Raw genomic sequence first — 16845 nt, forward strand, 5'->3', positions numbered from 1 at the left:
GGAGAGCCAACAGCTGAAGCATAAGGTTGCTGGGAGGTTCAATAGCACTGCTTGCTCCAACAAGAACTGTAATCTGAGTAGGAACCAATCACTTAATTTTTCTCCACCTCAAGTACCCATCATGTAAAATAGGAGTAATCACTTTTTACAAAACACCTTGCAGTACATGGATGAAAAGCAGTTTACAACATGTTTCAGATGCCAACCTTCTTAGGCATATGTTATTTCCTGGCTGTGAAATCCTCAGCTAACCCAGCACTAAGTTTTACAAAGATTAAAAAACTACTAATTTTTAGGGGCAGCTGATAATTTGAGGTATTAAATCTATGACTATGAAAACCAGAAAAACACTATCAGATCTTGCTACGACCTTACATTTTCTGGCACTCCTTGCGTTCCCCCAGCATGGGGTCTCCCAGCTCTCCCAGAATTGTTGCTTCCACTTCATAGTGGACAATGAGGGCTTTCTCAGATGGGTGCACATCGATGTTGCCTCCTTTTACCTTCCTGCCATAAAGAAAAAAAACTAATTAGATCAAATGAAAAAATCTACTAGGATTGAACTACAAATAATTCAAAGTTCAAATCACAGAATCATGGAATCGATTGGGTTGGAAAAGACCCCCAAGATCATCAAGTCCAACCCTTGGTCCAACTCCAGTCCCTTTACCAGATCATGGCACTCAGTGCCACGGCCAAGCTCAGTTTAAAAACCTCCAGGGATGGGGAATCCACCCCCTCTCTGGGCAGCCCATTCCAATGCCTGATTACTCTCTCTGGAAAGAAGTTTTTTCTGATCTCCAACTTCAATTTCCCCTGGCAGAGCTTCAGCCCGTGCCCCCTTGTCCTATTGCTGAGTGCCTGGGAGAAGAGACCAACCCCCACCTGGCCAGAACTTCCCTTCAGGTAGTTCTAGACAGTGCTGAGGTCACCTCTGAGCCTCCTCTTCTCCAGGCTAAACACCCCCAGCTCCCTCAGCCCCTCCCCATGGGACTTGTTCTCCTGTTCTCTCCTGAAGCACAAACCTCTTTGCTCCTGTTCTTCACCTCAATGTGCCTGTTGCCAGGCTTGAGGGATTACAAGACCAACAGTTGCCATCAACAGATATAAATCAAACATATCTACCTGCCTTTCCATAGCTACGGGTATTTTGGAAAAGTGTTCTGCAGGATCTGTGTGGGAATGTCAGTGTCAAAAGGGCCTGCCCTGCTCTCTCCTCCTCTGTGCCACCAACACTGTGACTACACAGAGATACAAGAGACATGGATAGGGCATGGATAAAAGGCTATGAAGATACACATCATTCCAGTATTTAAGCAATGGCAGAACCACATCGAGAGAACATAGTTACAAATTTCTTCTTTGGTAGCAACATTGACACTTGTCCATTTTCCCCTTGGTACTGCCAATCCAGTTGGTAAGTCATGCCATAAACAAGCTGCTAAAAAACCACTGCACCTTAAAAGCACCTCCAAAACGTGGGTTTGATTTTTGGTGTCTGTGTGTGGGGTTTTGTTTGTTTGCTTTGGGGTTTTCCTGGGCATTCAGGTTTTTCAGACAGAGCACACCAATAAATAGAATTACAGGTGGCTTCCCCAGTAGTTGTATCAGCATCCATGTGATAACAGCTGGCTATGGCATAACTGAGACAGCAGATATGGAATTGGGTCAATTAGATCAGGGAAAACTCCTTCAACCTCAAAGAGCTGGAAATGTCAGCAAATCCAGATGCAGCCTGCAGTGTAACCACTCTCATCAGAAAATGTTTGAAATGTGTGTCTCCATCTGCCCAGCTACGAAGGAGGGCACTTTCCCTGTGCAGAACACAAAAATACCTTTGTCTTGAGATACAGCTGCCCAAAAACCTCACAAACCACAGGTCTGCTGTAGGAAATGAAGAGTCCAGTTCAACTGCAAGGACAAACAAATACATCTCACTGCTCAAGAGCAACATCTTCCAAAGGATTGTAGCAGAACTCCGTTTATGAATTGAGATACTTTGAAAAGACTCCTTTTTTCCCCTTTAACAGTACCTTGAAGCAGATGCTTCGTTGCAGTATGTTCTCTGTTCTCACAAGGTCCAGTCTTGCACAGCAGAAAGCTTATGGCAAATCCATTTCAAAAGAATCCAGCTCTCACTCCACACTCCCAAACGTATTTTTGACATATTTAGACCTACCAGGAGGTCCCAACCTCAACAACTCCTCCTGCCAGTCAAACCTCTGTCAAGTGACAGCTTGGCAATATTCACAGATATAAAGAAAAGGATGGGTAGACAACAAGTGGGCCTGAAGGAGCCTGGTAGAGTTTTACAAGAATTAAGCTGAACTAACAGCTCCTCGTTCCCAAAAGGATTAGATCTTCCCATGATATCCCTGCTCCTGACAGTCACCTTGAGGTTCAGCACAAGGGGCTGTCAAACCCCTTCACAGCCAATTCCAACAGGAAACTCTTCATGTTTGGGCATGTTTTCCAACGAGTGACAGAACTAAAGTGCTTTACAGAAAAGGAGTAACAGTTCTTATCCATGATAAGGGATAAAGAGGAAGGAGTGAAACCTCCTCCTTTTGGCACCAGTAAACCACTGACGAGCTTAGCAGGGAGCAGAGCTTTAGCCCAAGACTGCTTAGACAGTTTTAGCATTTCCCATATTTAATTTCTTCATTAAGAGGGACAGAAGGATAAGCTGAAGAACTTAGAACTGCAGAGATTTTTTGCCCTCTAACACTGACAAACACCCTCACAGCTCAAGCTATTTCTGACCTAATGCAGTCACAAATCAACACACATTCAAGATCCCTCTTTGAAAAATCTTACCTTGTGAAATGCTTGAGGACCTACACTAAAATGTACTACCCAGCCACTAAAGTTGTTTTTTTATTTGGAAAACACACCTTCAGATTGTGAGCATCACCCTTCCTCCAATCAACAGACATTTACTGATTTTTTGCACATCCTGAGTCTGTAAGTCACTTCATAAAACATTTAACCATACAAACATTACTATAACTGGTAGAACCAGCACTGCACCAGGGAGCTCTCGTGCATGTTTGCCCCCTCTTTCACTTCACTGCTTCCTTTGTCAACAAGAACACAGTTCTGTTCAAGGTTTAAAAGAAAAAGGTCTTTTCTACAGACAAAAGCTGGGCTAGCTGAGCTCATATAATTACAGATCAAGTGTTAATATTGTTTATTAACTAATTCCTTCAGAGGGAAAAAGCAAACCCAAACTATCCTAATTAAAAGTGGGACAAATTGCACCCATGGGTAATGCCAAATATCCAACAACAAATCCCAGAAAGTCAGACTTAGTTGGAGGGGGAGTGCCCAAGGAGGATGACAAAAGGAAAGGGGGATCAGAGGAGTACCAGACTTGCATACCACTCTAATCACAGCAGATATTGTTTGGTTTGTGCTCCCAAAAAAGAGAGAAAACTACACTTGTTGCATGGATGACTAGGAAACAAAGATTCCTCCAAAATCACACAGTATGGCACAAACAGAACACACAAGGCTAAAAACAGGCACTACTCTAAAGTTACAGCTATTTATCAATTAAAGGTGGCCATCTGATTTTTCCTCACTATGGCATACAAATGACAGAACTAATGTTCAAAGATTATCAAGGGGTTTTTCTCCCCCCACTGTTTCCAATTATGGATCTTAATATGTGGCATATGAGGCAGAAAAAAAAAAGAAAAACCTAGACAGTCTAAATAGCAAGTTCTGCAAATACCAATAACTGCAAAGGAATGTTAAAAAAAAAAAAAAGAGAGAGAGGGGCAGAGATCAGAAAATCCACAGGATTCAAGATGTTTAAGATGTGATGGATAAAATCACGTGCATGGTCACAGAAAGTGACATCTGAATGCATCACATCTGAACAGAGGCCTAGATGGCCTGGCATCTTTTGGGATTGATTCCCTTTATCTCTGAAACAACTAACAAGAGTTGCCAGCTCAGGCTCTGTTCCTTAGGTTGAGTGGTTTCACTGCCAAATACAGATAAAGGCACCATTCACTCATCACATCTTCAGCATCAAACTCAGATCATACACTTTATATACCACAGTTTCCTCTCAGCTCCATCCCAATACTCAAACCATTCCATTCATCTCACCTCATTACCTGCCCCTCCCAATCTGCCCTGCCAGGCTTTCACATCTCCTCCAAATCAATTCATGGCTCCCAGCTGCTCCCCAAACCTGCCCTTGCTGCCTGTTATCCCAGCCCTGACCCCCAAAGGAGCCACCTGCCCTATCCCTACCCCTCACACCCACACAGCTCTCCCCACTCACCTCGGTGTCACCAGAGAGCCTCATCCCAAATGAACAGCATAAAATGACACCACAGCCTTCTCCAAACCAGAGCACCCCTCCAAATTACCCCCTTCCCCCTACCAGGACCTGTCCCACCTCTCTGTATAACCTTCACTCATCCCTGACTCAGCCTTCCAGTCCTCATCCAAGTCTTTTGCCTACCAGACTGGGGCAGGCTGAGGGGGGACTGCCTAAACAAATCTATCACCCATTCCCAAAGTAAACACCTTACCACCTACACCACAACCTCCAGTCAGTTTCCAAACCAGCCATTCTTCACTCCAGAACCTCCACCCACCTCATGACCTCCCCTCTCAAAACACTCTCCATGCTCACTTCGCCACCTATAACCTCCCATCCATCCCCAAGCCAGTCTGCCCCCACACCCCATCACCCCAACAGCGCCTTCTTGCCCACAACCCACCACTCCCCACACACCCCCTGCTACACCTAAAACACCTCAGCCCCCTTACTGTTCCCCAACCACAAACTTTCTATCTACCCCCTCGCAGCACCTGTGGCTCCCACCCCTCCCAGCACAACCTGCCGCACCTTCAGCCCCACCAACCCCTTTTCCATCCCCCCTATCCCCCAAACACGACCTGCCGCGCCCCGGCCGCCTATCCTGCGCGGTTACCTCTTCAGGTACCGGGCGTCCTCGCCCTGCATGGTGGCGGCGGGGTGCCGTGAGGGACCGGAGAGGCCGAGGGTGCTGGGGGTGCCGTCACTACCCGGGGGTGCCGGAGGGGGACCGGAGAGGCCGGGAGGGACGGGGGGGGGCCCGGAGGGCCCGGGGGTGCCGAGAGGGGCTGTGAGGGCCCGGGGTGCCAGAGAGGACGTGAGAGCCCGGAGGTGCCGTGAGGGCGCGGGGGTGCCGGAGGGGCCGGGAGGGCCCGGGGGTGCCGGCCCGGGCAGGGCAGGGCAGGGCAGGGCGCGGCCCCGCGCGCGGCGCTCGTTACCAGGGAGAGCGCGGGCCCCGCCCCAGCCCCGGCTCGGCCCGGCCCGGCGCGCTCTGAGCATGCGCCGCCACCGCCCCGCGCACGCGCCCCGCGCGAGCCTGCCCCCGCCCCGTTAGCGCCCCCTGCAGGCGCGGGGGAGGCGCGGCCCCTCTCGGGCTGGGGCGGCTCGAGGGAGTCGTGGGGCCGACGGGACAGGCTGGGGTTTGTTGGTTTGTTGTTTTATTTTTTGGTTTTCTTCCCCTAAATATATACTCAAAAGTGGGTGGTCCCGTTGTGTAAAGGAGAGCACTCTGGACTCTGAATCCCAAGGTCCTGAGTTCGAGTCTCAGTGGGGACCGTCCCTGGCAGTTCAAAGCCTCCCTGCAATCCCATCCCGTCAGATCTCGGATGCTCAGCAGGGTCAGCTTATTATTTGGGAATTGATGTGCATCGCTGCCATTTCCTGACAAGTTATGAAATGGGCTTTCGATTAATCAGTGTGTCATTCTTGTTGAGAGGGATCCTTCTTGATTGTCTGTCTTCCTTTCTTGGTGTGATTGTCTTCCTTCAGTGAGACGTTTAAATTAAGTGGTAGAGTAAAACAGGAATTGTGGCAAAGTATTAACAATCAATACTTAATATCTACTGATCCTCTGCAAGATGCATTTTATACTTCCATAATCTGTAACCAAGCAGAATAAAATATTTTGGGGTATCCACACCATTCCCTGCCTTTGAACAGAAAATGGAAGATGACAGTATGCTGTGAAATATAAAGTGCTACCTCAGTGCAATGAATTTACAAAACATTACTAGAACATAACACATTTGTTACTATTCTTATTCTACTTCTTATCAAAGTAATATTTTCTATTAATGACTGTCATAAAAAAAAATAACTACCTGATCAGAGCGATAATTCTTCAGTGATTTCAGCAGCTCTCCAGATAAGCATAAGCCAAACATTAAACTTTGAAGCCATATAAATACTCGGATATTTCCTGAGTATCAGGTACCTGACGATCTCCATTTATTCACTAAAAATTTATCTTAATTATCTGGTCACATATGCCTATGAATGGAGAAGAGTTTTAGACACCTGTGGAAAGCAGGTCAAAGATTACAAGATGAGGATGATAACAGGAGAATATGAGACCTGAAAAATATGAGAAAAGGAACATTTATTGCAGTTAAGTGTGCCATAGTGGCTGTTTGTCAGGGCCTGGAAGGACAGCAGAGCCTGTGTCAGTCCAAAGGAAGCACCTCAGAGACTCCAGCACTGCCAAGATCAGATAATTCTGTCGGTCAGTGACAACCAGTTGATGCTGGGTTTAGAAAACCACATGGCATAAACACCAAAACCCATGTATTGCATGGGAGGTTCTTTTAAAATTAAATTGTAGAACAGATGCTGCCTGAGGTCTTGTTCTACAGCCTTGCCCTGGGCTGTGGTTGTTGCTTTGCACCATTTTTTACATCCCTTTCCTTGCAGTGTGATGAGGTTTATGGGGTGGGACCCTGGAGATCCCCTCACCTGCATGTGAGAACTACACCTGAGGAGAGAGAAAGAGAGGTGGGAATTGAGACAGAAGGGGACTGAGTTGCAAAGAGAAGCTGGAATGTGCAGGATTTCTGTGTTTCTCCTTTTTCCTGCGTGGCTTAGGGGTGATTATGGTGGTTTTTTTCTTGGAGCAGTTGTAAGAAATACTGTCTGGAGTCAGGTAAAAGATTTTTTTAGTGAGGGAATATAAAGAAGGGTAGAAATGAGAATGGAATTGCAGGGAAAAGAAGAATAGGAAGAGGACGGCAGAGGAAGTTGAGTGAGAAGTGAAGCAAATGGGAAAAAAACGAGGAAAGACAGCACTGTGGACTGTTCTCAAGTTCAGTCACAGAATCATAGAATCAGTTGGGTTGGAAAAGACCTCCGAGATCATGAAGTCCAACCCTTGGTCCAACTCCACTCCCTTTACCCGATCATGGCACTCAGTGCCACGGCCAAGCTCAGTTTAAAAACCTCCAGGGATGGGGAATCCACACCCTCTCTGGGCAGGCCATTCCAATGCCTGAGCACTCTCTCTGGAAATAAGTTTTTTCTCATCTCCAACTTCAGTTTCCCCTGACAGAGCTTGAGCCCGTGCCCCCTTGTCCTATTGCTGAGTGCCTGGGAGAAGAGACCAACCCCCACCTGGCCAGAACTTCCCTTCAGGGAGTTCTAGACAGTGACTGTTGGTAGAATAAGTGTAAATGAAGATATTGACAACATTTATGTTCTTTGTTTTCAGTTAAAAAAAATACCCTTTTTAATGTCAATGACAAAGCACACTTTTATGCAAAAAAATGACTTTTTTTCTTTTTTTTTTTGGTCAAGATGCAGGCATGTTCTTAACCAGATGGACAGAATACATTGTGACATCAGAGCAACACCCATCCCACTGCCTCATGGTAACTTGGCTTTATTTCTTCCCATTTGTTCTCTTGTGACTGAAAAGTACTGATGCTAACACTGATTTTGAAGTCAAAAAAGGTGTTTTCATTGTCTTCAATGAGCCTTTGATATATAACAAGGCTGCATATTGAAAATGCATTGGGTGTGATTTCTTTTACATTACTATGAAAACAGAATTCAAACAAAATAACCAAAACTGGCTTTCTATAGCAAATGGAATTGTTAAAATGTAATAGACTAATGTCTGTCTTGTGGAATTAAGAAACCAAAGCAATCCTGATATTTTTAATCTCTCCATTGAAGATTTCATCCTGGCTCTCAAGAAAAAAGAATTGGGTGTTTTTTAAGGGAAAAATACTGAATATGGGATATTTTCATAGACCTTGTAAAATGAACTGTGCCTAAAATTCCTTAAGGGCCTTTATTAGCTAAAATGAAGTACAGCAATCTGCAAGGATGACTTTCAGAGAAACATGTTGCTTGATTAGACTGTGCTCCTCGGCAGGGGATGGAAATGATGTTGTTCTGATGTGCTGTCACCCAGTAAGGGATTGAGGGATGGAGGTAATAAACCCTGGGCTTAAAAGTTTATATTGGAGGGAAGAAGTGAGACGAGGCAGAGCAAAATCTGATATGCAAAGGGGAGTCTGGCTTAACTCTTCTGGATGAAATTAATCTTGGAACACAGACCAAGGTGGTTCTTGAATGGCTTTTTGATCAGCAGTGACAGGGACATGGGCACAAGAGAGGAGAATTTGCAGAACGACACAGGATTGTGCTGGTAAATCCTGGGTGGTTTTTTTATCCTTGGACATGAGACTTCACAAAAATTAAATCAGGAGTCTCTGTGGAGCGTGGCAGGAATATAGTACCCAAAGTCAGCTGCAGCTGAGCATGTGGCAAACAAACCATCTGCACAGACTGTCAGTGCCTGACTTGAGGCTTGCTACTTATGGAAAAAATACCGGTTTACTCATGTGCTAAGCAAGGCTGATCTAAGAAATGTGGGAAGATATAAAATATAACCTAATGGTGCTACATCACCTTTTTTTCCTTAAAGGACTGAATCTTTAATAGGGATTTTTTTCTGAGAGGAACAGTGTATTTTTGTAGAATCATTTAGGTTAGAAAAGACCTTTAAGATCATCGAGTCCAACAGCAAACCCCACACTGCCAAGTCCATCACTAAACCACATTGCCAAGTGCCACACGTACCTGTCAGTATCTTCTATGTGTATGTTCAGTATGTACAGCACACCAGAATTTTCATATTTCATTTCTGCTTATTTTCTGGCAAAAACAACCTGAAAAGATTAACCATAAAAGTGTCCATACAACAAATAACCTCTCTCTGCTCGTGCCATCCCGTGACCCCCAGTGACAATGATGGAGGTTCCTTGTGCAGAGTCCTGGTTGTGCTGCAGTCCGTGAGAGTCTCACCACTGACCCCAGTGGGGACAGGATTTCACCTCTTAATGTTTATTAGATGCAGCAGGCAGAAAGCAGACTCGTAGCTATAAAGGCTGTGACATTTTATGGTTCTGACTCTGCAACCACTCAAGCACATGCTTAATTTTCCCACAGTAATAAAGTTAAGCACCAGCTTAAGTGTTTTCAAGGAGGGGTCTCCTTTACACTTGAACAAGTCTATATTTGAACATAAATCAGGAATTTCTCCCCTTCTTCATCCCTCCCCTTCAAAAGAAAAGAATTCTGCTTGTGATCATCAAATTCTTTCTACTTTACACACAAAAATAGTTGTCTTTTTTTTTTGTTTTTGTCAAAAAAAGCAAAGGGAGAGTAAGGAATAAGCACCTCAGCTGAAGTGCTGTCACTCAGGTGATCATTTGTCTTAAAATAAATTAGTCATTTCAAACAGATTAAAAAGGAAAATGTTCATTTCTCAACAGTTTATTCTTAGTATCTCAGACAGTGGCTGTTTCCTTAAAAAAAGTGAAGACTTTGCACAGCACTTTATGACCAAAATATTTTTCATTACATTTTTGAACTATCTTTGTCCTCTGTATCAGGGCAAATACTGCTCCTCCTCTTGCAGATTGCAGCATTTCTGTATTTGTTTCCACTTAATTTTAACCAAAGTACACAAGAAGTGTAGCAGAGTGGAAACACAAGGAGAGGCATTTAAGCTGGATGAATTCAGACCTGAAATCAAGCATAAAATTTTAGTGAGACAGCACTTAACACATGGAATAACCTTAGGATTTATGAGTTGATGCTTCCCCATCATTACCAGTCTTTACATCAGGAGTTTAAGAAATGGAACGTGGGTGAGTGTACAGCAAGTTCTTCTACAGCTCCTGTTCTAATGCTAATTTGTTTTATTTACATTGTGGAAGTACTCCACGATGTAGGGGGGATGATAGGTCAGTTTTAGCCTCAAACTTGGGAATTGGAATTGGCTCTACTTCTGTTTGATTTGGTGCACTTGCCCCTTCACCCTGCTTGATCTTCCCAGAACTATCTGTGGCAACATGGCTGAGGTGGAAACTGGAAAAGAATGGCTATAACAGGGGAAATGTGATTTATGTGCTGGTCAGCTGGGAGCAGTTGACAAGACAAATGCAGGGAGTGAGGGCTCATCGTGGGGGCAGTGGATTTCCCTCACACTTACCAAAACTTTAAGGCAGTGCTTCCTTGGCCCTGAGTTCTGGGTGGAATCACAGAATCACAGACTGTTCTGAGTTGGAAGGTACCCACAAGGATCATCAAGTCCAACTCTTAAGTCAATGGCCCACACAGGGGATTGAACCCATGACCTTGGCATTATTACAACCAAGTTTTAACCAACTGAATGATATCAAACAAGATACCTTTTCTTGAGGAGCTTTCCAAATTATCCCTGATGAGACTGGATGTGACTTGTAGCCCACCTGAGACTGGAGCACCATGTCCTGAATGTTGTCCTAGCACAGGAACAGGCAGAGGGATTGCTGGCTGTGAAACACAGTGATTGAATGACAGGAGAGCATATGGGGCACTTGGAAGAAAGAGACTGTCAGAAGAGGATGGGGATGGTGTTCCAAACAAAGTATACAGGGAGGAACAGGGGACCCGAGAGGTGGAAGGGAACCTTTCTTTGCCCTCCCAGCTGTACTTTTAAGAAGTCTGGAAGGCACTGGGGGAAGGAATAATTGGAGGCTGATCTAGCTGGCTCATGGGTAACAAAATACGACGGCCCAGGAGTTCAGCTCTGGTAGTTACTAGTTCTCAGGAGCTTCTGGGTTACAGTAATGGAAGTTTTACAGTGCTGTTGAGCTGTGTGTTGAAAAAACAATCCTTCAGCTTTCAACTAATTTAGTTACCATCTGTAAGCTGTTTAAGCAATTCCCCTTCTTTCACTTTCCCCATTTCATTTTGCTGTGTGTGCCTTTTCTTCATTACACCTCTTACATACACATCTGTACAGGCACAAGTAGCACATGGGTGTGTAACTCACAGTGTTCTGTAGGATGGGGGAACACAGGGGCCACTGATGAGCTTTGTGGGCAGAACAGGGCACTGTTCCATTGCTGTAGTCCATCCACACACTGGAGGCATTTTGCTGTGGGGACCTGCAGTCTGTTCCTCTCATAAAGGAAGAGTGAAATAAATAAATAAAAAGTGCTTTATCCTGCAAAACTCCAACATTGGCATTTGTGTGGATGTCTGAGTTTCATTTTGTACAGAACTCAATTGGCTACTGGATTTCAGATTTCAGAGTTGATACATTGAAGTTGTCCTTAGTTCACCCAGCTCTGGCTGAGCACTGCATCTCATATGGTTCATAAGATTTCCCTGGAACCCAGGGGCATATCAGTTGTCATGGCAAGAGGTGAGTTAATTAGTAGCATTCCAGCCTATCCTGGGCTTTATTGGCTAGCAGTGAGGAATTCCAGAAGAAGGAAAGCACAGTAATTGTGCCAGATCCATCCTCCATTTCCTATAGTTTCGTTCTTGTTTTTTTTTTCATATATGTTGTCTCGGTGCCAGTGCTCGTGGTCTCTGAAATTAAAAGCATTTCTCATAAAGGGGATTATGAGATTAAAATATTGCTCATATGAGCAATTGATCCTCTCTGGGAGGATGGCAGACATAAAACCATCAAATTACTGATGTCACCAAATAAAACTAATTTAGGAGATAACCGTGCATTTTTAAACAAATAGCGGGGATGTATTAGATTTACAAACTGCAAGAACTTTCCTTCCCAGTATGCTCATTCTTCATTTATCATAATAAGAGAACCCCTTAAACTTAAAGTTAGTCTCATACAAATGTCACTTGCTGGCTTTTTTGCTAATCCAGAGGAAATATTATCCTAGTGGTCCCTGAGGTCCAATGTCTAGGTGTTGGATACATGATAAACTTACTTGAAGCTTTCTTAGTGAGATATAGTCCTCTGGAGACAGCTGTGGATTTAATTTTTCAAGCTTTAGTACAACTTAACCTCTTAAAAATAAGATTTAAGTTTCCCTTGTCAGGTCACTTAAGAGTTTCTTCCTTTATTTTACCTTTTTTTTCCCCCTCGTCTGCTACTTGCCCAGGCTGCTAATTCCTGGCCTCTGGAGGAAACACTTCACCATCTCGAACTGTTCTTGTCTTGATTATTTTTTTGGTTCCAAAAGACAGCACACATACATTTGGCTTTTGAATGGTTCCAGTCTGTGAGCTCAGATAGAAAATGTGAATGCAAAGCTAGTAGTTTCCAGTCTTGATCATTTTGGTTTCTACTTCAGAACAAAGGTGGGGTTTGCAAATTTTGAGCCGCTCCTGTGAGAAAGAGCAGTATTTCACAAGAAGAGGAGTGTTTATAGTCTCTGCAATCCAAGTTCCTGTGTGTTTATGCTGTCCAGGAGCTGGGTTTAATCTAGTTCTCTTGCCCCTTGATACTTATCACTTGGTTTTTCAGACTCTGAGTTTAGTGTTCCAAGGCATGCACAGGATTTAACTGCTGAGCTCCTGATACTGTGAAACTCCACAAGACTCAGAGACAGGTTCAGGATGGAGGCTGACCAAGCCAGGCGTGTCACGGAGACTGGACATGGAATGCAGGGGGTGTTATTCTCCTGATACTTTCAGTGATCCAGAAAAAAGCTGCTTACAGTTCCTTGCCCCCTCTCATCTCCCTGGTGTGCACACACACACACCCAGGTTCTGCCAGACTGTTCCTTCTCAGGAGCTAAAGGCACAAGAAAGAGGTCTTTCACTTGTCAGAGTTGTTCCCTACAGTCAACTTTCCTTTTTTCCTTTCAGCTCATTTCCCTTTCATTTCCTCGGGACATTATTTTTATCTTGCCTTACCTATCCATGCATCCACCAGGCCTCTTCTCCCTTCCTTTAATAACTTCATCACATACTGGCCAAAGTGCACTCACCACTGAAAGATATGCAGAGTCTGAGAGTTAATTAGGTTTCTGGAGGTTTGTGTGCTCTGGCTGCCAGATAGAGGAGAGAGAGCCCCGTGGTAGGGACTGTGCTGAGGGAGAGTTAAGCAGAGTTCAGCTCTTTGGCAGCAGTGAGGGGTCAGTCCCTCTGAGCACACTTGCCAGACAGACAGACAGCACAGATGAACAGGCTGGCCAGGCTGGCTCAGAGCAGCTCCAGACTGGCTGCAGCACAGGCAGCTTCTTGTCCAGGGTGGATCTTTCAGGATAGATGGCAAGTGAGAGGAGACATGGGGCTTGTTTTGAGCAGAAGCAGTGACACAAATCTAAAAGAAAAATCTAAAAGAAACTGTCATGTGTGGCTCACAGAACAGAACATCTTCCAGTTGAGTTTTAAGTGTCCTAATAAAAAGGATGTTCACCACCACTGCTGTGTATGAAATGTGCTGCTGTACCAGATCAGGGAAAGGCCAGACTGCTGTTTGCCATCTGAGCCAACGGCAGGGAAGGATCCACAGAGCTCCAGGTCTGAAAGTCTGGATCTTAACACTGTGGCCTCTCTAAAAGGACAGGCATATTGCAGAAGGTGAGATGACCTCCAGTGCCCACAAGCACTTCTTTCTACAGATCAGTTGTTACCCGTTTCACTGTCCTCTTCCTCAGGTTGGAGTTCCTCTTTTGTCATGATGTTCACACTCTGCAGAAAGACCATTCCCTCCTGGCATCGCCACTCCTGTGTCACGTCACTAGTGTGTGCCCTGGTATTCCCAGGATGGGAGGCTTGGTGTGCCCTGGTATTCCCAGGATGGAAGGCTTGGTGCCTGTGCCTTCTGAGAGCTCAGAAAAATACCTGGCCTGGCTCTGTGCAGGAGCAGCATGTCAGTGCTACGAGCCAGCCAAACACACTCCCTAGCTAATAATATTTAGGCTGCTCCCTCGGCACTGCTGCTGGTGGCTGTCAGACACAGGATAACTGGGCAGTAGCTCTTTGGTCTGAGCAGATGGGTCAGTCATATGCCTTAGGTAGGAAGGATCCAGCTGAGAGGAAGTGGAAAGGCATGTTTTTTCTGGCAGCGTTGTGTGGAGAAGGAGCTTTGATGGTGTGGGTTGCCATCTTTCTTTTGCATTGGAATTGAAAATAAAGCCTTGAGAGACCTTTCACCAAAGCATTTCTGGCATTTGCGTGCCAGGGCTGAAAGACATTAATGCAAACTTATCTCCCACTTGCCCAGTTCTCCCGCAGGCTTTTCTGCATTGATTTTTGTGCTGTTTCCTGAGTGTGCAACATCCTCTTTATCCCAGCTCACCAAATCACTCTCCCCTCTGGTTACTCCTTAAAACTCTCTTCTCATTTGCAGTCCATGCTGGCTGAGACAGCCAGTTTCCAGATCTTCTTCCTCCTTGGTTAGGGCTGTGCCTGCATTTAAAACAGAGCTATGGAGGGATACAAACTATGCACACACACATGCACAAGGCTACAGCTGACTTGATCCTGCATTTCCCAAACCCCATAAGCCCTGCCACTCAGCCAGGAGGTTTTTCTTAGCTTTCACCTCAAACAGGAGCTTCATCCTGAGCTTGAGCCAACAGAGGGCAATAGACTCAAAACTCAACATTGAGAAGTGCTTTTAAAAGATGCCTCTGAGCAGCCCAGCCCTTACTGTATCTGGAGTCACATATCACAGTGAAAGGCGGCATTCCACGCTGGACCTAAAACCTTCTTAGGCTCCATCAATTAAACCACCACATATGGGGTGGAAGAGACTCAGCAAGGAACTCTCACTAGGGTTCAATGAAAACCAGATGTTGTGGGCACAGCTGTCATGCTTCTTATCGAGAAAAACAGAACAGCCCCTGCTGCAGTTTCATCAGGAACCCTGCCCTTCCTTCCCTTCGGCCCCAGCACTACTGAGAGTCCCTAACCAGAACCAAACAAAATCCTCGTGGCCAAAGCATGCAGGAGTCCCCTCCAAATATTGCTATTTACCTTGATGTGCTGTTTGTGGATGTCCAGATCAGGGTCCTGCTGTGACTGTTGCTGGGCTTCTGATGAGGAGACAGGCTCTCCCTCCAACCTGAGAGTGGCTTCTCACTCTCTTTAGAAGGTGAGTTAGAGTTGGCATCAGAACTGGCAGGATTAGAGGGAAAGGAATGTGTGTGCCCTCCGTAGGGACAGAGCTCTGGCCAATTTCATTTACATGAGTTAAAATGTATTTACCCATGGGGCTCACATGCTGTCTTTTGTTGCTTTAGATGGAATTCCAGATTGCTGGATTCCAGTTGTATAAATGATAACAGATTTCTACTGTGACTGCACCCATGAAAACGCTTGGGACTTGTGCAGGATATGCCCTGAGGGGTGTGAGTCATCCTGACCTACAGGCAGTGAACTCTGCTTTGGAAATGTGGTTTGAAGAAAGGGAGTCTCCTGAGACATCAGAAGTCCTACCCCAGGGCTGAGTCTTTGCCCAAGGACCTGTTTTGGCTCTGCATTTCCTTGGGTCGTTTTTCACAGAGTGATTTTGCAAGACTTACCAGTCTGCTGGTGACAGCAACATTGTTCTCATTTGCACTTGTAAATGATAGCAGGAAACTAAATTTACCTAAATTTGATTACAAATTAACGAATAAAAATTTGAAGAAGAGAAATAGCCCTGCAAACAAACCAAAACATTTTGTTTGGCCTGATGCTGAAATTCTTTTTCGGGTGAGAAAAGGGAAATATTTCAGTTTCTCATCAACCAAAACCACAATTTTTTCGTCAATTCCACTATTAACTCAAACCCAAATACTTTCACAGTAATACTTTTGAAAACCGCTCAGTCTCATTGGACACATGAGTGGAGTTTAGGTGGACAAGAATTGTGACTAAGCAAGTCAGACAATTAGTGCATCTGTTGTCATATTACTATTTTCCAGCCTGACACCCAGACACGGGTTTTTACTGTTGCTTTGAATAAACTGTGGAAGCTGCAGCAGAACAATCCAGGCACAGTCAGTTGTAAAGGTTACCACCTGCCACCCAACCTGCAGCTGTTCTTCTCTGCCCTTGGAGCTGCACGTGTGCTCTCTGCCCGTGCCTCTTCCATCAATATAATCCTGTGGTTCTCAGGAACTTTTAAAAACTTGTCAAAGATAAAACAAAAATTACTTGCTTTAACCACATCTATTCCTGACAGCGTATGCCAGGCATGAGTGTGAGGGAGAAGAATTAATAGAGCCTTTTTAAGGTAAAGAGACATCTTACAGCAATTCTGATGGTTTGTGCAGGTGGAAATTAGATTGCATTCCAGGTGTTTTGTAAGGAGAACACAGTAATTTAAAGGCAAAACTGACCCTTTGTGATCTGTGTGATATGTGGAGCTGGTTCACATGGTTTTGTTTTTAATTTCTGTGCAGCTGATGTGTTTCAGAAGCAGAGTGTGCAGCTCAGATCTGCGCAGACAGGTGGTCACCTACTAATGTAAATGCCAGAACAACTTCTTTTAAATACCCCAATGCTCCAACAAACAGCTCCGCCTTGGATCTTGCACGACTCCTCACAAGTCATCTGATATCTTATATTAAACCTGCCACTCTCAGGCAGGGATCAGCTGCAGGTATTTTAACAAAAGCTGCTCTAGCTGATTCTTCATTTTAGTCTATGCTAAACCTCTTGTCCTAGAGCTGCCTGATCTCACGGGGAGAGAGAGGAAGACACACGTAGGAACTATTTGCTCACCCACATATACAAGTACATTCTTATTTTAGACCAAAAGC

The 16845-nt window shown here is 44.9% G+C and overlaps 1 protein-coding gene across 2 annotated transcripts in view; it reads right to left on the reverse strand.

Annotated features, from left to right (window-relative positions):
- KIFAP3 (kinesin associated protein 3) overlaps positions 1–5309 on the reverse strand; it is a 68404-nt gene extending 63095 nt beyond the window's left edge. For both annotated transcript variants that reach the window (XM_071565366.1, XM_071565365.1), the window contains exons 1-2: positions 4956–5309; positions 376–507 (exon numbers count right to left, since the gene is read on the reverse strand). In XM_071565366.1, coding sequence (XP_071421467.1) covers positions 376–507; positions 4956–4987 — 164 coding nt within the window. In that variant the 5' untranslated portion in view covers positions 4988–5309. The remainder of the gene's footprint in view (positions 1–375; positions 508–4955) is intronic.
- Between the last annotated feature and the right edge of the window lie 11536 nt (positions 5310–16845).

The sequence above is a fragment of the Pithys albifrons genome, chromosome 10, assembly GCF_047495875.1.
Source record: "Pithys albifrons albifrons isolate INPA30051 chromosome 10, PitAlb_v1, whole genome shotgun sequence".
Lineage (NCBI taxonomy): Eukaryota > Metazoa > Chordata > Aves > Passeriformes > Thamnophilidae > Pithys > Pithys albifrons.